The 21,173-nt window shown below is 44.4% G+C and overlaps 1 protein-coding gene across 1 annotated transcript in view; it reads left to right on the top strand.

The window, feature by feature from the left end:
• PKP4 (plakophilin 4) overlaps window positions 1-21,173 on the top strand; it is a 45,825-nt gene that overhangs the window by 15,643 nt on the left and 9,009 nt on the right. The window contains 12 exon segments of the mRNA XM_029962175.1: window positions 3,247-3,281; window positions 7,386-7,511; window positions 7,667-7,857; window positions 8,659-9,214; window positions 11,617-11,808; window positions 13,267-13,421; window positions 13,424-13,474; window positions 15,731-15,859; window positions 17,306-17,519; window positions 19,876-20,059; window positions 20,365-20,482; window positions 20,946-21,137. Of these exon segments, the coding sequence (XP_029818035.1) occupies window positions 3,247-3,281; window positions 7,386-7,511; window positions 7,667-7,857; window positions 8,659-9,214; window positions 11,617-11,808; window positions 13,267-13,421; window positions 13,424-13,474; window positions 15,731-15,859; window positions 17,306-17,519; window positions 19,876-20,059; window positions 20,365-20,482; window positions 20,946-21,137 (2,143 nt within the window).

The raw sequence follows: 21,173 nt of genomic DNA, 5'->3' as shown, positions 1-21,173 counted from the left end.
ACCTGTGATATGGCAAAGAAAAGGTGTGAAATGAAGAATGGGACAAAACCACCAAAAAACAACCAAATTACAAAAGCACAAATGAAACAAAACCTCAAAACAAGCAAGCAGAAAACAATCCAGATATTTGGGAAATATGAATGAGGAAAAAATTTAAGGGGTCAAAAAAAAAGGCATAGATAGATTTCAGCAGAGTTTATATGCATGCTCCATCTCTAGTTACCAAATATTCATGTTTCTGTCATAATATTTATCTCTGTCTTCTCTAACTGAAAACTGTATATCACACCAAACTGTTCTGAAAAGAAAATATAATTTCTGCACGTCTACTCTACTAACCTAATTCTTTTTCAAGGATAATAGTGGACTAAAATTAAGCATTTTCCGAAGTGCAGTCCCCCACACATGTGGCCTCTCTGTGGATATCTCACACGTTATTGTCAGGAAGGGAGGGCACAGCAGCTCAGCATGGGGAGTGCAGTGTGTGACCACGCTGGCTTTTAGTGGAATGAAGTGCACTGGACTTACTGCTCAAAGCTGGAGGACTTGGTAACTTCAAAACTTTTCACCTGCAAGGTGACAAAAGCAGGTGATGATGTCAGTAGGTGATGTATGCTGGACTTGTTCCAGAATCCTTTAATAGGAGCCAAGTTAAATGTTTGACTAATTGAAGTGTTGATGAGGCAGCTTTCTGCGTGTGACCTGTAGTCAGAGCAGCCTTTATCATTCCTGCCTCCTGTACCTGTGAAGGAAGTGCCAGTAGCCAGGTGTGCTGGGCAGGGCTGAGCTCAGGGCTTACAGTCCTGTGTGTGACAGTGAAGTAGCTGGGTGTGCTCAGCCGGTGTTCCCTTCACAGCACCACGGAGCCATGTGGGCTCAGGGCAAGGAACTGAGTTTCCAGAAAGCCTGAGGAACAGAGCAAGGGTGAAAGAGTGTAAAACTGTGTTCAGGTAGCATGAAAATTCTAGGGCCAGGGGTCACAGGCTGTCAAATGGGCTTTGTGTTTCTTCAATCCAGAGGACCAGAGTATCAATGAGTAAGGTAACAGTAATTAATTGATTAATGACCAGTTGTATGCAAGTCTGCTCAGTGAGGAGTAAGGAATATACTGTAATGTAATGAATTTGTGTAAGTTAACTGACATTCAGAATTCAGCTTTCAATAACAAAATTAATTTCATTTTATACAAATTCTTTTTAATCTAATACCAGTTTGGGTACAAATTTCCTTATGATTTTGTAACAGCAGAAATATTTTTAAAGATTTCATTAAAACAGTTACAAGGTTCAGTTTGCAAGCAAAAAAGCCAGTAAAGTTGCACAGAATTTCCATTAGTGTGTAGCTACAGTCCCCAGATTACACTAGAGAAATATTCTTGAGTTACCGTACTGGTTAGTCAATAGCAGTGTACTAGAAACGAGAAGTAGTTTTAGCTTTTTATTTAAACTGGATGAACTTTAGGCCAAGGCTGTGCAGAAATTGAGGTTCGGTGGCCTTGGAACCGGTGGAGCAGCCAGGTGATGGTAGCACAGCCCCTCTGCTGCAGAGCTCAGGTGTCCGTGGGTGCTCCTGCCTTTCTCAGAGCCATCTGCCTTGTGTGCCACGGTCACCCGGCCTGATCTCCTGCAGGGACAGTTGTAATAGCTTCAGAAAGCTCCATGTGCTCCGTTTATTCCCTCCTGTTAACTGGAGGCTGTGACCTTCTTCCTGAAATGCCTTAGCAGGCTTGGTCATGCAAAATCTGGGCTTGTTTAAATCCCAATTTAAACTGTACCACTAAAGGTAGTTTAAACTAATCCACCTGCCTGTGCTCTCGAGTGGAGTGGCAGAGCTCCCTTGGGCACAGCAGGTGAGTTTGGGGGAAGGGAGCTGCTGGTGGTGAGGGTGAGCTGGTCAGTCCCCCAGGATGACGTGCAGTTGCACTTTTTGCTCCCCCTGATCTGGGACGTAGCTGGGTCCATGTTCCAACTTGGTGCTCTGGCATCAGGGTGTGTCCCAGCACCACAGAGGGATCACATCAGGGACTAAGGCTCCTAAATGATTGGTTTCATTTTAGAGAATAAGGACGAACAGCTGTTCATGCTGCTGTGCTGAAGTTTTTTGTAACTGATGGCTGTGGTAGAAAGAAGTGAAATAAAAATCATTTAGAAAGATATAGTCTTACCCAAAATTGCAGTCTCATGCTGATATTTAGACATAATATAATCTGATGGACTTGCCTGTTTTTCCTTTAAATAGCTTTACTTTGGAAAATAGCAACTTAAAATCATTGCAAAAATGATGTAATAGTCAAAGTTTGGTAGTTTATATTAGAGTGAGGAAATACATTTTCCCATAAAAATATGTAGAGTATCTAATGGCAATAACACATGGATGAATTCTGCATTTGTCTGCAAAGGTGGTTATGCAGCAGTACTACTGTGGGCACACTGTGGGCACAGGAAAGCACGTGGCTGGGTGGAAGGACAAAATGGGGAAGATAGTTTGATATAAAATCATTACTGGAAAAATGCAGGAGAAGTTGAGGTTTATGCTGATATCAAACTTACTTGGTCTGTGCAATAGTTGTTTGTGAAGGTGTCTCGTTAACCTGGACAGTGTGAGGTCTGTCACCTCCTGGCTCTCAGAGGTGTAGCTGTGACTCAGGTGCTTTGCCTTGTCCCATACAAAGGATCAGAAATCTCTGGAAAATTGGAAACTGAAATGACAGTGAAAATAATGAACAGAAACAGACCCCCAATTCTTAAGCTGCTTTCCATGTAGCAGCCAAATGCTGTGGAGTGGTGGTTCCCAAAGCTCCTTGGCTGGCCCTGCCCTGGGCAGGGAGTGCTCCTGTCCGAGGCTGTGCTCGGTGCTGGCAGCACACCCTGGCTGTGCCGGGGCTGGGGGTGATGGCACACGCTGGCTGGGCTGTGTTCTGATGGAACCTGGGACAGGAACTGAGTGTCATAAATCATACTCTCACCTGTCCTGGGGCACACAGGTCATGCTACTTGGTGCTGTGATATCCAGTAAGTTACAGTGAATAACTCCCACTGCCTAACACAAAATTAAATGCAATAACCAGTGCTTCAATTGTCAGGTGTAAAGCACTGCAGAATGTTATTTACCTGGGCTATTGAAACTTTATCTGCTGGGGTTCTTTGTGCAGTTTCCTGTGCTTTGGTTAAAAACAAAATAAAATAAAAATGAAATCCAAACTAGCCACATGGTTCATTTTTGTAATAATTTTTTTTCTTTCTGCAGCTCTACTGAGAAGTCATTTCCTTGGAGATCCTCAGGTATTATCTTTATGTGTACAATTTGCTTTAAGTCTTAAGCCCAAAAAGCTTTATTTTCTTGGCATTCATTGCTTGGCATTCATTTTGACATGAACGGAATGTTTAGCCACAGTGCTACATGTCTTTTCCAAGTATCTTTTCTAAAGTGTGACATTAACATGTTCTTTGTCACACGTGAGACACTTGTGTGTTCCTCTGTTACCTGAAAGGTGCTTGAGCTTAGAGATAGTTGCAGGTACTTTTATTGCAGGTTTTTGTGCCCTTATGTTTCTGTGTGAGCTCTGCCTGTAACACAAGGCTTGCCATGTACTGGGTCTCCTTTGCAACGAACTAAAAATTACTTGTGAGTCTTCTCCCTCCAGGTAGGGATCGTGAAAAATACTACATGTTTTAAGCTTAAAAACAGATGTTTTTATTTAACTGAGAAAGTATCTAATAAGTGAAGGTTTTTCTGTGAGTGCTTTTTCTGGTTTTGTATCTCAGGATAGCATGAACTTTCTTTCCAAAAGAAGCACTTTTCTTGTGGTACTGCTACGTCTGCTCCTGAGTATACTGGGGAAGTGGGTAGGACTGTATCTTCAAAATGCCATTCTCGTGTCTGTTGGAGTAATCCCTGCTGCCCCTGGCAGATCAGAGCATGGTGCTGGTCAGGCTGTGTGCCACAGTGATGACATGGGACCTTGCAGAGTCACTCTGGGAGCACAGTGGGCTCTGCAGTGACGGGGGGCACGTGCAGGACGCACTCGGATGGTGTCCCTCCAACTGGACCGTGTCCTCTTGTCATGCTTCCCCAAAGTGGCCCCATGCAATCCAGCTGGCACTGCAGGGAGCCTGCTGAGAGCTGCACCAACCCTGCCAACCCCTGCAGAGCATTTGTCCCTCTGCACAGGGTGCTGTCCATGCTCGCAGCTGCTGCCCAGGGCCACTGCCTGCCAGTGCTTGTTCAGCCTAGCACGTTCATAATCACCATCATTGGGGTAATTTAGGTAAATATCCCCTTCCTGGGTTTGGTTTTATTTAGAGACTAAGCTCTTAAACTTCTGCATAGTTGTATTTCCATGGTTTCTGTTGCCCCAGCTGAGGTGAGGCATACATTAGCTTTTTTCCTTTCCTTTAAAGCTAATATTTTCAACAGCCTATTTGTCCTGGCATTTAACTTTTGCTAATCATGGTGGTGATTTTCAGGTATTCTTTCAGCAGTGGCTTTAAACAGAAGTCAAATTTGTTTTGTCTAGTAATTGAGAAATTGGTTTTACTTATTCTTTCAATGTGAACATTGTTTTTGTGGATTCTATTTTTTGGGTTTTTTTTAATCACATTGTTTCCCCTGGTTCTGCAGTGTCCCAATGACAGTTCACAACTGGTACAGATTCCTTCTGACAGCTCTCTGGCGTTGTTCTACTGATTTATCTCAGCCAATTGCATTCCATTGCTTTGTTTCCTCCTCTGATTTTCCTGTAACTTATTCTTTGTCTGTTGTTTGTCTCCTTGTCTTTCTATTAGTTTCATTCTTTCTTTCTTTCTTTCTGCTCATGGTTTTATTTTATCCTTTAATTCTCCCCTCGCATTTGTGTGTGTCTTTTCTTTAGAAATCTCCTCTGCACATCCCTGCTAAGCAGTCACTTGACATATGGCAAAACATCCTATTTCTATTTCAATGCTGTATGTGTTAATGCAAACCTAGATGTGTATTTCTCACATCTCTGTACCCAAAGTAGCCTCCTCTGCAGTAATTGCATGTTGGAAAAAACCCTATTTCTTGCTTAGAATTTCTTGCTCCACATTTCATTTCCTGTTAACATTTACGTTGTGATTCTGGCATGATGGTAGGTTTTATTCCCCAGTTCACTGTGGAGCTTTGTTTTGTAGAAGTGTTGTTAGATGCTACCTTACCAACTGCAATCTGAAAATACTGGAGTTAAAGATGGATGAAAACACTGCCTTAAGTCACCTTTTTTCTGACTGTAGATAGTGGTTTATGTCAAAAGCATCAGCAGATGATAAGATGTGACTGTAGCTGTGATTGCTTTCTGCATCAGTAAAATTATACAGAATTTTCACAGAAATGTAAAATGATGTTGTTTTGCAGATGCTTATAAATAGAATATTAGATCAGCAGCCATTTATAAAAAGGCTATTATTTTATTCAGGGCACTCCTCATGATTTCTGGTAGTGGAGAGAAATAGAAAGACAACAATTTATTTTATTGTGCATTCTGGCTTTGTTAGACAGTCTAAACAATCTTTATTTTTTAGCCCTGTGAAAGCATTTGCCTGGTGGCCAATGTGTGATGGAAGCAGGGTTGGGCTCAGAGCTCTGTCTGAGGAACATCTGCACTGCGTGGCACAATTGGACCTTATTCTTCCTGGATATCTCTCCCCAAACTGATTATTTGTCAGTCTGACATTGATTTAGTATCATATGATATCCAGGAACTGAAATAACAGGGCCTTGTATTAGTGAAACAAAAAAGATTGAAGATTAAAGTATTGAAGTTGGATGTAATTCTGATGTAAATGTCCCCCAAGTGTTTTGTTCCGAAGGACACGAAATACCCACTGGTGGCTGTTACCCTCTGGTGTTGAGCTGGTGTAACAGGCTGTGAAGAGAGTTCTGAGGTGTTGGTTCTCTGCATTGTTTCTAGGCATACTGATGATTGAGCTAAGGGAAGTATAGTAACACATCTTATTAAATCTTAATTAAATTTGGTCGTAATACTGTTATTGTAGTAAGAGTATTTTATAAGCTGGTTTTGACCTAAGAATGATACTACTGATAAATAACTGCGCTGACTGCCTAGAATTTCTAAGATTGATTGATTTTTTTTAAATATTTTTTTTTAATTCAAATAGTGTTCAAACATTTCTCATAGTAGCAATTACTGAATAACTTTTTAGAATGTATGGTACGTTATGGCTCCTTGTGCAGATAGCAAGACACCAGCACTTTGTGTCCAGCTACTGTAAAACCCAGAGGATTTCTGTGCAGCAGGAGTTGCTGCCCAGAGCCCACAGCTCCTGGCACCAAGCAGCCCTTGGCACTGGGCTGGTGCTCCTCAGCATGTTTCCTTTGGGTTCACTCTGGGCTCGTTCAGGAATTTCTGCAGCGAGAATTTACATTTCTGGTGTTACCTTTAAACATAACCTCCATTGCCTATTCCACTTCCTCAGGGAGGTTCAGATTGGATATTGGGAAAATTCCCTCCTGGAAAGGGCTGTCCAGTCCTGGCACAGCTGCCCAGGGCAGTGCTGGAGTCCCCATCCCTGGAGGCATTTAACCTGTGTGGATGGAGCCCCTAGGGACATGGGTTAGGGGTGGCCTTGGCAGTGCTGGGGAGGGGTTGGGCTCGATGGGCTCAGAGGGCTTTTCCAACTCCAATGATTCTGTGATTCTGCTGCCTGTGTAACATGATGGCAATTGAATGCTTAATATTTCTGTCAAAATAAATGTTGATTCAGTGTCGTCATCTTTGTCCTTTTTTTCCCCTAGACTCTGTTTGACTTTTTCCTTTCTTCATAAGACCATTGCTGTGTCTCCTTTGTTTTTCCTTATGGCACTGTCCTTTGTCTGTACAGTTCAGCTGACATTCTTAGAACTGAAGTTAGCTCAACTTGCTGAGAAGCAAATATTTAGATAGTAGTATATGAAGTAAAAAGTATATAAAGTCAGCAACAACTGCTGTTGATAGTACACAAACAGGGATAAAAATTGAACTCAGCCTTTTGCATCCGGAGATGTTGATTACAGGCCCTTAAGACAAGGGTAGCTGTCCTCTGGGCACTGCAGCACAGTTGCACAGTGTTTCTACTCAACAGAGTAGACATACTAGGTAATCAATTCATTTATCATTAAAATGGGTTGGAACATATTATTTGAAAAATTAGAATTCTACAACTACATCAAAACTTCAAGGAAACCAAATTCTCAGATATTCATATTAACATTCTTTTTATTGAGTCTGGGAGATGACACCTGTCTGCCAGTAAACTGTTTCTGTTGGGAGTAAGTCCTTTGTTAGTGTGTGTGAGTAAATTATGGTGGTTGAGTTTGCAGGAAACTTGCATGTGAAACATTGGATTTATCTAATTAATTTGTTCTTTCAGATCCTCCGCCCACCGGTGTAAGCAAACCCCAGGTGTCAGAGGGTGTCCACACCAATGCTTATGACATTAGAACAGAAGCAGAGCAAGGCACCCTCTACTCACCAGAGCAGACATCTCTCCATGAAAGTGAGGGTCTGTTGTGTGCATTTTAAATATTGGAATACATTTCTGTAGTGATGGTATAAAAATGTAATAGTTATGAATGCAACAAATAATTAATTTATATAGGACTTTGTGAAGTTATCAATGCTTTTATTCTTATGCTGGCTTCATATCTACAGGGTCTGTAGGTAACTCAAGGAGTTCAACACAAATGAATTCTTATTCTGACAGTGGTTACCAGGAAATAAGCAGTTTCCATAACAGCCAAAACTTGAGCAAGTCAGAGCTCAGACAGCAGCATTCCCTCGTTGGACCCACCAACAACCATGTGGTGAGGAGCTCCCGCGCTGAAGGGCAGACGTCAGTCCAGGTACCCTGACCAGTCACTGCTCCTCTGGCTGTGCACGGGCTCCACTGGGGTCAGAGACAGTAGCTCATAGCTGGGCCTCCCTTTGGGGGGGCTGGAGTTAATGATGTGAAATGACAGTTTTGTTTAACGCTTTCACGGGTTAAAAAGCCAAAATGGCTTGTGGCAGACAGGCTTGTTTGCTGGGATCAGCACATGTGTGATTTGGGTCATTCATCGAGCTGAAATGAGGTAACACTTGCGAGGACTCCTGACTGCAGAGTACACACTGCTGACAGGGTATCAAAAGGTACCTCTCACCCAGAATTCATTGTGAGAGTGCGGAAAACCTCCTGGAATTTGTCTGTACGTACACTTAGTGCTTAAAGGAAGGTGGTGCTTACGTTCCTGTACCTTCTGATGTTTCTGGCTTTTTCCCTCCTTTTTCAGTAAATGGAGTGATAGTAAGACAGTAGTTGTCAGAACTTTATGAGCTTATATCAGAACTCCACATTACTGCTCATGGGTTTCCAAAGTGGTCAAGTTGTGGGGAAGGAAAGCGTAGGTGCACAGTAGCATAAGAAGCCAAATGAGAATGAAGAACAGATAGGTTTTTAATGTTAAATTGCTATTTTATATACTATGAAACACTGGTTAGAAAAAAAGTTACAGGAAACCTTGAAGGGATGTTGTTTAGGGTTAAAGCTACTCTCCCGCTGCCTGTATATACCACTAAATTGTGTGCATTTCTTGCTGACTTGTCTGTTTTACAGGAGAACACAGTGGGATTTTATGAAACTCATCAATGTTCTTGTTTTCAAACAGCCTTCAGTAAATACTGCTACCAACCGAGTCATGAGGCGGGTCAGCTCGGTCCCATCCAGGGCACAGTCTCCCTCCTACGTGGTCAGCACCGGCGTGTCCCCGTCGCGGGGGTCGCTGCGGACGTCCCTGGGGAGCGGGTACGGTTCTCCCGGCGTGGCCGAGCAGAGATCCCTGGCTTCCCACGGGTACTCCTCCACCACCCTGCCCGTGCAGCGGGCAGCGTCCCCGTACGCCGCGCACAGGCCCGCGTCCCCCTCGGCCGTGCGGCGCGTCGGCTCGCTCACGGCCCGCCAGGCAAACCCCAACGGCGGCGCCTCCCAGTACCAGACCGCGGGCAGAGTGGGCTCTCCTCTGGCCCTCGCCGACGTGCAAACCAGAGTGGGTTCTCCGTCCCAAACTCAGCTGGGATCCTCCTCCCCGAAGCGCTCCGGCATGACGGCGGTTCCGCAGCACTTGGGAACGACGCTGCAGAGGACAATCCATGACGTTGAGCAGTACGGACAGCAGTATGAAATCTATGAGAGGATGGTCCCCCCGCGGCCCGACAGCCTCACAGGTGAGTGACAGGTACAGGCACGGGTAAAACTCAGCACAAATCACAGCTGTACAAAACCCGGGTGTGGGGGGGGAAACGTTGTAGCGCTGGGACATAACTGCGGTGGATGTGTCAAATCGGTTGTAAATACTGCTGTCAAACACTGTATCAATCACAAGTTCCCCCTGAATACTGGCTTTCTCTATGATTACTAATTGCTGGCCAGGCATTGAATTAAATCCGATTATTTAAGTTGCTGAGTGAAATTGTCAGTCTTCCAGAGGCATGTCAGCATTTTCAAAGATAAAGTACATTTAAATGTGTGTGCAGGCTGTACATGAAGTAAGAGATACTAACCTAGAACTAGTGTTACGTCTAGTTCTTAAAATATGTAACTTAGTACTGCTGAATATTAGTCTTATTTTCCACTAATATTTCTTGACTATCTCATACTTCAAGTTAAATATAGGATAACCATTTTAATAATAGCTTAAAATAAAGCCCTAAAAGGTAGAATCTATTAATCTGAGAGGCAATCCTTATAGAGATGCAATTACTCTACATTTTAAGTTGTGTGTGTGTGTGTTACCGGTTTGGTTCTGACCCTCATCTGAATGAGCACAGATAAGGTGATTTTCCAGTCATGTGCCCTTTTGAACGAATGGCAATGTCTGTTTTTTCTTTTAAACTGTCACACTGCAGGAAACTCCAAAATGCTCTCATTCCTCAGCAAAAGTTGTATCTTGTCCCTCACCTCTGTTTGCAAGGCATAATAATTGCCAGTTTGATAAGAGGGTGGGAATGAGTTTGATGGGAAAGGCTGTTCAGTAGTGTAAATGTGTGCAGGCTAGGACTGCATCATTTCTGGTGTAACAGCAATCTTGCACTTTCGAAATATTAACAAGGTACTTTACAAATACCACTACTTGGGAATATCACCTTGTCTGAACAGGTGAACTGATAGATCTTTAGAAAAATAGTTATCGGGATAATGAATCAGTAATTCAGAAACAGACACTTTAAATGTGATGTTTTCAGAATGAAGGAAGTAATTAGCAACATGGTAGTCAAGCTGAGAGAGCATCTTCTTCTATAGCCATCTGAACTGTAATCTTTGCAGAAAACTTGAAATACCCTAACTTCCCTGTGCTTTGTGTTACAAACTGAGTAAGAATCCCTTAGTATTATTAAAAAACTCCTACATTGTCTAGAATAAATTAGTTTTCATGTTCCTTTAGAGGGAGCAGTTCAATATAACACCCGAAATCTGAAACTCAAATTTGTAGATGATCAGTTTTCTGAGAGGAAGTTTGGAAGTGGGAAAGGTTAGTGCTGTGGCAGCCTTCAGTATAACCCAGAGCTCTTCCCTGCTATGTAAGCAGGAGGAGAGGATGGATATGTGATCAGCTCCTCTCTTCCTTCTGTGCTTGCAGTCTCCATTTCCATGGGGTGCATGTTCTGGGAGAACGGTTAGAGGTGAGTGTCTTCCCAGGAGGTGGCACTGTCACCTGGAGCTGTGGGCCCAGCTGTCCCCTTTGCCTGTTCTCATCACCTGTAGATGTGTTTTCTTAGTGATGGCCCAAAGGTTCCCTTGCAGACACTGTGGCAGAGCAGGTGTGTGATTTGGGGGGAAGCACTCCAATGCAGGATACATTTGGTTATCCATCACTGCTCCATTGTACTTTTGAAGTTGTTCTGTAATCTCCGTCATTTTGTCACCCTTGCAAAGTTCACTTTGCATGTTCTGTTACTTTGATAGCTGCCAGAGCTTTAGTGCCTGCAGTGGTAATGCCAACACAGACAAAGCTGTATACATTTGTATGTATACATTGCATGAAATACTAATATATAGCAAGGTGAAAACAAAAATCTAACCCAGCTGCAGCATAGCTATGTGTATATACTCACATCACAGGCCATTTAAACCTTTATAAAGACTTTTCTCCATGTGCTTACATCTCTGCCGCCACTACTGAGCAGATGTTTGCTCTTACTGCTTTGGACTGTTCACTTTCAGGATTACAACCCCCTCGAGGCTGTGCCCTGTGCCCTCTGTCACAATGGGATTTCTGTCAGGTCCACACTTACCCTGTCATTGCTGAACCTGCGCACTGCACGTGCTGACTCAGCTTTTATTCCAAATCATGTAAAATGGTTTAGACTTTCAACTGTATATGCTACCAAAAAAATGAGTTGGAAAACTTCAAGTTGTCAGTGTCTTTTTGTCAAAGAAATGCTGCTTTGTCAGTGAGTCTTTCAGTATGGGCCATTTAATAATGGCAAAAAAGTAATGAATAAATCTTTGTGACTGTAGATATAACCAACACCTTTTCTTGGTGAAGGAAGAAAGATTCAGTCCTGCCAGCTGGATTCTTTTGGGTTGGAGAGGGGCCATGCCGATGTTTCCCTGTGCTTGGTTGCAGGCCTGAGGAGCTCGTACGCGAGCCAGCACAGCCAGCTGGGGCAGGAGCTGCGCCCGGCGGTGTCCCCGGACATGCACATCACCCCCATCTACGAGGGCAGGACGTTCTACAGCCCCGTGTTCCGCAGCCCCAACCACGGCACCGTCGAGCTGCACCACGGCTCCCAGGCCGCCCTGTTCCGCACCGGCTCCGGTGGGTGACGGCCACGGGCTCTGCCCGAGCCCCGCGTCCCGGCACACGGGGATAGAGGAGAGCAGGGCTCAGATAGGTAATGCCAGTGCAAAGGAAGAACTAGAGGGGATCAATTAATGGAGATAAAGCCAGGTTTGAAGGACTTAAAATAACCAGCGGGAATTAAAAGGCTTTGGCGATGTTTGCGGGGAATGCCTGGGGCCATCTATCAGTGCCAGCCCGGGGTCAGAGCGTGTTCTGTTTGATATCGCACGCTCAGGTACATCTGAGATAAGCGTATTTCATGACACACAGGATTTATTGCTTCCTCTTGCATTCCCTGTGCATCACTCTCTTATGAATTGAGTTGGTGCATCAGTTTTTTATTCATCAATACAGTGAAATGAGAGCTTGCCACTAAAATTACCTACCGCATCTTTCACAGTAAAAATACTGTTCTACCCAACTTCTCAGCAAAGGATAATGGTAAATGCTGCAGCTGAGGATTGTCTGTGGAAACTGAGATATTCCTCTAGTACCTCACAGAATTGCTGCTCTTGTATTATGAAGAGCACAGGCATTAGTTTAGTACTAGGATTTATTTTCTGCAGGGAGAAATGTAATGTATGTTGCAGTGCAGTTTGTTCTTTAAGGTTCTTTAATAATTTATATAGTGATTTCAAAAAACTCTCAAAATATTAGAGTGAATTAATTAAGTAACTCCAGAAAAAACTACAGAGAACTGGCCAATTCATGTCATGTTTTCACACACTTGAAAATGGCTTTTTAATGCTTGCTAATACCAAGAGAATGAAGTGCTGAATGAGGCACCAGTTTTTGCAGTTCTCCTGCTTTCTACAACCTATAGTAAATGGAGTTTGTCAGAATGTGCCAATGAGGAAATATAACTAGAAATCGGAATTCTTTTTTTCCTTGTCTACTTAATACCACTTACCTTGGAAGAACAAAAGCCACAACAACAGCTCTGTTCAGTCAGGGAGATGCGTTTTCCTGTTCCTGAACTGCCTGGCTTCATCTTCATCCTCTTGTTACCTTTTGTTAGGGAAAACGTATGTGTAGTTGGGAAAAGCAAAGTATCTATTATATTATTATATAGCATAAACAATAAACAATGTAAATTTTTGTTTACTTTTCCTTTTTGGTGTAGTTGGTGAATTGATGTTATAAACTTTGAAAACACTTTTCACCCCGATTTCTGCTTGTTGGCACTTTAAATACTTGTTGAGGCAAGCTGAGGCACAAGCCTGATCCCACCAAACTTCTCATTTTGTAATTAACCTCTCCACCTTCCCTGGGACGCTGAGGAATTGCTCCCTGAAATCTGACGGCAGCTTCCCATGTGGAACTGTGCACGTTTTCAAGGCCGATGTTTTATTGCTTGCACTGGTAACTAGGTGTGGCCCCTTCTGTTCAGCAGAGCTTTGTTACCTGGTTGGTTTTGACACTGTTCTGTCCTAGGCGTGGGCAACCTGCAGCGCTCCTCCAGCCAGCGTAGCACCCTCACATACCAAAGAAACAACTACGGGCTGCCCGCGGCGTTCGCGGAGCCGCTGCGGGCGGTGCCGTTCCGGCTGCCCGAGCCCGGCTACGGCCGCGCCCTGCCCGCGCCCGACGCGGCACCACGCGCTCCCCCTCCATCGACAGCATCCACAAGGACCCCAGGCAAGTCTCGCTGCACGCCTGGCACCCCTCGCTGCAGTTCTCCGTGGCTCAGTCCATCACGACTCGTTTAGCGACTCAGATCTGTGCCTACATAGCCAAAATAACAAACGCGGGCTGCCCCTTGCAGTCAGAAAGAGCAGCTGTTACGCATTTTGTTATTACATTTTTCTTCCATGCTTATTTTCATGGAGAAGTTATTACAGGAAATAGTAACAAATTTTTTACAGGAAATAGTAACAAATTACTCCACTATATTTTTAGTAAGTCTACAGAGTAACCTGTAATACTGTGGTGAGTTTTCTCATTATATGAATGAGAATTGGGGCTTGAAAATTCAAAAGTACAGACCTAATTTATTTGAATGAATTTTTCATGAGCAGCCTGCTTAAATTTCAAAACAAAGTAAGTTTAGAAATCATTTATAAATGTGGCATTTTGAAAGTGAACACGTGTATTTTTTAAATGATTACTGCTTTGTTGTTGGAAATGTCTGTGCACAGTGTGGGCCACTGACAAGGGTAATGTTGTCATTGCCATTTACTATAGACACTGTGCACTGAAACCTTGTATTTGAACCTGGGGGTATCAAAGCCCAGGCCATGCACAGCTTGGAGGGATTTATGGCATTGTGTATGTTCAGTGTGGGTTTGGGATTGGTAGGAATTCTGGTCCCTCCTCAGATTGCTGGTCACTGAGGCAGCTTCCAGGCAATCCTTGGCTGTGGAAGCACATTGCACATCCTGCTGGCTCAGAGGGAGCAGGAAGTGGGGCAGCTGCTCCTGCAGGAGCTGGGCTCAGCTATGCCTTGGGGGCTGTCCTAGGGGCACTCTGGGTACCAGGGAAACCTGGAGCAGAGATGGTGAGAGGGAGCCTCACACTGAATCCCTGGTCCTGCCTGCAGCACTTTGTAGCACTGGGCACTTCCTCCAGCCTTGGCCTGTCCTGCCATCTTGACAATAAAAGCACTGCTTTAATGGATTTTGTTATTCTATTTATTGGTGGAAATTAATATATTTAATTATTTTAATAGATATTGAGAGACTGGATTAATTTCATTCAACTGAGTGGTACATTCATCCAAATGATGTCAATAGGATAATCCTAGCTCTAAGTAAAAACTTGCTGGCTGACTGCTCTGGCATGTGGCAGGAAGAGTTACTTATAACAGGGGTGCTTCACATTCATAGCAAGGAACTTTAAAGAAATTCTGACTCAGTTGTCACTGCTGATGCACCTTCTTAGCTTGTAATCTCCCAGTGGAATAGCTTCCATTTAATCTGTTCCAGTTTCCTATGTGCATATGGTGCTGTGCCAGGGGCCAGAGGAGTGGGTTACACAGCCCCAGAGTGGGCTGTTGGGAAGCACCGCTCTGGAATGAGAGGGAAAGCTTTTTACTAGTTTTACTAGAAAGGCAGCTTTCCCTAAGGTTTTCCTATCATTAGTATGGAGAAATAAACCTCGGAGTTGTTGAGCACTTCAAAGTGGGCACAGAACTGAGCTTCCTCTTTGGGTGAGTCTTGGGAAGACTTCACTTGCCAGGCCAACATTAGCCTTGGAACAACTCCCCAGATACTGTTCTTGGAACATATTTGGCTCTTTTTTTTCTTATTTACTTGGATTTTTGAGCATGGGAAAACTTGAGATACTACTTCATCACCCCCCAGTCCTCCTTTACAGAAGGCAGATTGCCCAGCAACTGTTAATGACAATATTTCTATATCTGTGAATTGGACATGGGTGTGTTTCATGACTTTTCTAGGATTGGTCTGCACAAAATCATGGTGGTTAAATGAAGGGTATTTTATTTTAATAATTTTAAATTTACAGTCCCTGAATAACTCAGATCAAACAAACTTCTTGCACCTGATCCTGCCGATGACATTTCAGGGTGTGCAGGTTTTAATTGGCTTCAGCTTAGGAAGAGCATTGAGCACCGACAGAAAAATGTTGTGGAAGAGATGCATTATATAATTAATTTTTGGGATATTTATGTAGGTTGAAGCATTTGAGTTGGTGTAACTTTAGTGTATACTGTATCTGTGTGGTCCACAAGCCAAGTGAAGCTCCACGGATATAGTGTCCCTGTCCAGTTAGAAGACTAAAAGGTGATGTGACTCATTATCCCAATGTGCCTGGTTTTCCTCCTCGCCCTGGTACTCCAGAACAAAACTGGAATTGTTGACAAGATGTTCTTGCATTTAGTAAACACCCTGTGTTTGGGAGTAATGCCTTCTCTGCACTGTGCTCTCCGTGCAGGGAGTTTGCGTGGCGGGATCCGGAGCTGCCCGAGGTGATCCACATGCTGCAGCACCAGTTCCCGTCGGTGCAGGCCAACGCCGCCGCCTACCTGCAGCACCTGTGCTTCGGGGACAACAGGGTCAAAACAGAGGTATGTGCTGTGCTCCTGCAGCACCTGTGCTTTGGGGACAACAGGGTCAAAACAGAGGTATGTGCTGTGCTCCTGCAGCACCTGTACTTTGGGACAACAGGGTCAAAACAGAGGTATGTGCTGTGCTCCTGCAGCACCTGTGCTTTGGGACAGCAGGGGCCAAACAGAGGTATGTGCTGTGCTCCTGCAGCACCTGTGCTTTGGGACAGCAGGGGCCAAACAGAGGTATGTGCTGTGCTCCTGCAGCACCTGTGCTTTGGGACAGCAGGGGCCAAACAGAGGTATGTGCTGTGCTCCTGCAGCACCTGTGCTTTGGGACAGCAGGGGCCAAACAGAGGTAGGTGCTGTGCTCCTGCAGCACCTGTGCTTTGGGACAGCAGGGGCCAAACAGAGGTAGGTGCTGCCTGTGCCCCTGGCACGGGGGAAGCACACCAGGCCTTGCCTCTGCTCGTGGGTTTCAGCACAACACGGTGTTTGTGACCTCGTGTTTCTGGCTGTGCCACAAGGATGCTAATATTGCAGTACCTGCAGATGTGTCGTTACACACATACACAAACACAAATTTTTCCCATCATAAGAGCTGCATGGGAATTCTATAGAAATCTTTTACCTCAAGGTCGTGTAATCCAGCAGAACTGTAAAGTTTGTTTGCCAGAACCTGGCTTTGTGTAACCAGGTGATGACCGGAGACTAGAACAACCAGGAGCTCTAGAAGGCTTTCACTGTTTTTGATCAGTGTTTTAAGGGAACGAGTGATCTGTCAGGCAAAGGAAAGGAATCTAATCGTAGAAATACATAGAGGACAGTGTTTATGTCACTATGATGTGGGGGAGGGATACATCTGGGTGAATATTAAGAGTATTGTTGAAATTTCTAGAAACTTTGCACTTGAAGAGCTGCTCTTTTTGCAGAGCAGCTGTGAGCTGTTAGTCTGAAGGAATTTGCTTTTTCATTCACATTCTATGTGTGTATGTATCTGTTCTTTTCAGTATAAATTTTGTTTATATTAATAAAATACTGGTGCAACTTTTATAAGAAGATAGCCCAACATAATTCACTATTGCTGGGAGGCAGATGAAGAGGTAGTGGTGGTTTTGATGTTCTGGTGACGATCACTGTGATAATCAGCACTTATTTCTCATATTCCCTAAAAAAATTTTCAGAGATATAGGAAATTACTTTAAAAACTGCATTGCTGGGAAACAAAGCAGTAACAACTCTCTGAACAGAGCAAGTGACTAAAAATGCCCCTCAGTCTTTGCAATGGTGGGGGGCTTCCCAGGAATTTCAGTCCCATGTAACAGTCAAGTCAGGAAGGTTTAGCAGCTGTTTCTTCTGGAAGTGGAATGGGATTTATGGTTCCCATAAAAACAAAAGGCTTTTACATCTGTGGAGTGAGATGGGTGAGATAGTGGGTGCTGATGGTCCCGACATTCTACTTTCCAGGTCTGTAGGCTGGGAGGAATCAAGCACCTGGTAGATCTCCTGGATCACAGAGTGCTGGAGGTTCAGAAGAATGCCTGTGGTGCACTGAGGAACCTGGTTTATGGGAAGTCTACTGATGAGAACAAAATAGCCATGAAGAACGTGGGAGGGATCCCGGCCCTCCTGCGGCTGCTGCGGAAGTCGGTGGATGCCGAGGTCAAGGAGCTGGTAACAGGTGAGCTGGTTGATCCCTCCTGGACCATGTCCTTCCTCTGAGGCTCCTCCCTCCCCCAGGCAGTGACAAGCACTCACAGTGTGTGTGATTTTCCTGATGTGGCTGTCAGGCAGACACGGGGCAGCTGGAGCCAGCACTTGGATTGACACACACTCGAGTATCACCTAAGCAGGGAGCAGAAACTCCTCTCCTTCCACATGCAGAGGTGCTTGGGCCAGCAGGGATCTGCTGGGGTGGGTAAATGGCCTCAGCAGTCCTTGGTCCAGAGCTGTTTGTGTGGGGGTTGTTCACTCTTACACGGTGATGGAAGTCACAGTTAATGGCTGTTGAAAAATAGCTTCTGGGAAATCCCCTCTACCTGCGGTCTCAGGCTGTCTCTTTGGACTTGGGCAGATGATTCCATAACAGCTAAATACTTGTTTCTAAGTGTACCTCCACAACCATGAGGAACAAAGAGGCATCCCAAACTACCCTGTAATCTGTTACCTTAATACAGCATTCCACCAGCTCCTAATACCACTTTCCTTGTCTTTGAATGGAAACCTCCCGGATTATAACTGCCTTTACCTTCCAGGTTTATTTGTAATAAGCACTAAATTTGGTCCTAATTATCTTAAAATAAGAACCTAGAAATAATCAGGTTGTGTCCTCATTTTAAGGTGAAGGCTGAAGGGCTGTGTAACACAGCTCTGCTTCGGGGTGAACAGCTGAAGGCTTCTCCCCAATTAAGAGACGGAGGGTCCTGGGGGAGCTTTTGCCTTCGCATACTGAACTCAGTAAATAAATCATTAATCACTCAACTGATCTGCCTCTGTGTGAGTCCAGCCTCTGGGCAGGTTTGGCCTTGGGTACTCAGTGGGACTCCCTGATTTGCTCCCAGGCTAATCCCCATGGAGAAGATAATATTTGCACAAGTGTAATGGGCTTCTTGGAGGAACTTTTGTGATAAAATCCAGCACAACAACTTCAGAGGGTATTTTTCTTTAAATTATATTTCAATTTCCCAGTTGATAATCAATTCTCTTTTGTTACTGAAGTCTTGCTGTACAGGAGCTGCAACTAAGAATCATAAATAATACTTTTAACATGGCTCTAAAATGGGTCCGTGGTGGTATTAAAAGTATGAAGAATCCCCGAGCACTTTAAAATGTGCAGCATTCATTGTTGGTAGGTCTTTTTTCTTTAGGGAGTAGTTTTGTACATAGTTTAATCATATCCAGAAAATTGTCTTACAGGACTAATTTTGCAGGACTAATTTCTGTGGAAGTGCCTTTTACATCCACTCTTTAGCCAGCTCTGTAGCAAGGCTGCACTACCCTTGTGTGTGAGCTGAACCCCGAGAGCAGGAGCTCTAGGAACCCCTGTGGGACACAGGAGGAACTTCAGCTGCCTGTAACCAGAAATCAAGACAAAATCAATCAGTAAATCTCCTCATGTCTGTATTCTCCCATGGAGCCCTTTAATTAGAGGGGCTTCTCTTAGCCCCCCTCAAGAGAAGACAACGAGGTGTCTCATGCAAAGATTTGTCATTCTTATTTTTGTGTGGCTGTATTAAAAACTTTTGCTGTCTTATAAACTTTCATTTTTGTGAACTCCTGTAGCATTTGCTGTCTGCTCCCCTCATAATTTATTTTTGAAGAAATGGATGTTCAAGATCTAGTCAAAGGGGAACCCAAGTGGTTTGGGCAGCTGTTGAGGGGCTGTTGAGGAGCTGCTGCTGGCCGGGTTTGCTGAGTGTGTGTGGCTGTGCAACCTCACAATCAGGAAAATACTGTGTGTGAGGGAAGTATTTTGAGTAAGATCAGCACCTGGTGAGACTTTGGATGAACTTTATGCTGTGTTTTATGATGAAAAAGAGGATTCAATGCTGTGTTTAGCATATTGTTTGCATATACAGTTCTGCTGGTGACTTATGTCAGGTCTCATACCTCCGTATCTGGATGTAACATACAGAGATTGTGCAGGGCAGGGAACTAGGGATTTGTGCCCAAGGATAAAAGATGGATGGCAGTTCCATATGGCTGGTAGGTCAATGGAACATGCTCTGGACTTGTTGCTGTTGTTTCCAGGAAGAAAATTTTTTACATCCACTCTGCTCTTCAGTACCTGATTTCCTGGCGTACAGTGCGAGGGAGCAGGAATGTCAGGGCAGGCCATTCTTATCATTGGAAAAAACCCAATACCCTCCTCTGCTGTTCCACATTGCTTTCCTCCTTTTTGGATGCTGGCTCTCCAAGTTCTGCCTGCTCTAAAATCATACCACATATTTAAAGTGATGTCTTTTAAGTTTGAATGTTGCTTCATGTTTGTTTGCCAAGTGTCTACTGACTTTACTGCAATGGAAATCTTTTCTAAGGGGTTCTCTGGAACTTGTCTTCGTGTGATGCTGTGAAGATGACAATCATTAGAGACGCTCTGTCCACGCTGACAAACACTGTGATAGTGCCCCACTCGGGATGGAACAGCTCCTCCTTTGACGATGATCATAAAATTAAATTCCAGACTTCCCTCGTTCTGCGCAATACAACAGGATGCCTGAGGTATCTGCTCTTCTAGAAGACTCCCTTTTAAAGACTAGTCACGTTGTCCAGGTCCTTTTCATACTGTAGTTTTAAAAACAGACAAGTTGTTTTATTCTATAAATTACAGGATTCCATCATTTAGGGAGCTTTTCCAATTGTTCTTTTTTTTTTCTGTTAAAAAATAAGAAAATTACCAAGTTAGTCACTAAGAGTTACTGACCGATGAATTACCAATCAGCTACATCAACACCTTCTGCAAACTGTCTAATAAATGGTTGTCTGTCCTTGCCTACACCATGTTCCTTGGTTACCCCAACCTTCAGGAACCTGAGCTCCGCCGGGGAGGAGGCGCGGAAGCAGATGAGGTCCTGCGAGGGGCTGGTCGATTCGCTGCTCTACGTGATCCACACCTGTGTGAACACCTCAGACTACGACAGCAAGGTGGGTGCACGGCTCACCTACAGATGTGATGGTGCTGAACTGTCTGCTGGGATCTCTGGGCTTTGTGTGGCTCAGCTGAGCACGGTGGTGTTCGTAGCTCAACTGGCATCGCTACCGAGCCCTGGTTGGGAGGCACAGCCAAACTCAGCTGCACAGCACAGCATCACTTCTCGTTTGCAGCCGTGCTGCAGAAGTCATGCCTCAATAAAATAATAAGCTCTTGTGCTTTTCATTTTCAGAATACTAAAGAATAAGCCACTATAGCAGAGCCCACTGTTATAACTACTGTCAGATTTAAGAGAGATTGCAGTTTTCCCAGAGAAACAGCCCAAGAACTGCCCAGAGCCCAGCATTAGAATTTAGAGCTTGTGCTCCCAGCACCTTTTCACCTCTGCTGGACTGGTTTGGTTTATCTCTGTGTGAGAAAGAGCTGGTGACAAGGCATCTCTCTGATTTGGTTCAGACAGTGGAGAACTGTGTGTGCACCCTGAGGAACCTTTCCTACCGCCTGGAGCTGGAGGTGCCCCAGGCGCGGCTGCTGGGGATCAATGAGCTGGATGACTTGCTGGGAAAGGAGTCACCCAGCAAAGACTCGGAGCCAAGCTGCTGGGGGAAAAAAAAAAAGAAGAAAAAAAAAACTTCCCAGGAGGATCAGGTTTGCGTTTTCCTTGTACTGCCAATGCCTCAGATG

This window comes from Manacus vitellinus, unplaced genomic scaffold (genome assembly GCF_001715985.3).
Source record: "Manacus vitellinus isolate BGI_N305 unplaced genomic scaffold, ASM171598v3 scaffold_43_pilon, whole genome shotgun sequence".
Classification (NCBI taxonomy): Eukaryota; Metazoa; Chordata; class Aves; order Passeriformes; family Pipridae; genus Manacus; species Manacus vitellinus.
This window is presented reverse-complemented; position numbering and strand designations above follow the sequence as displayed.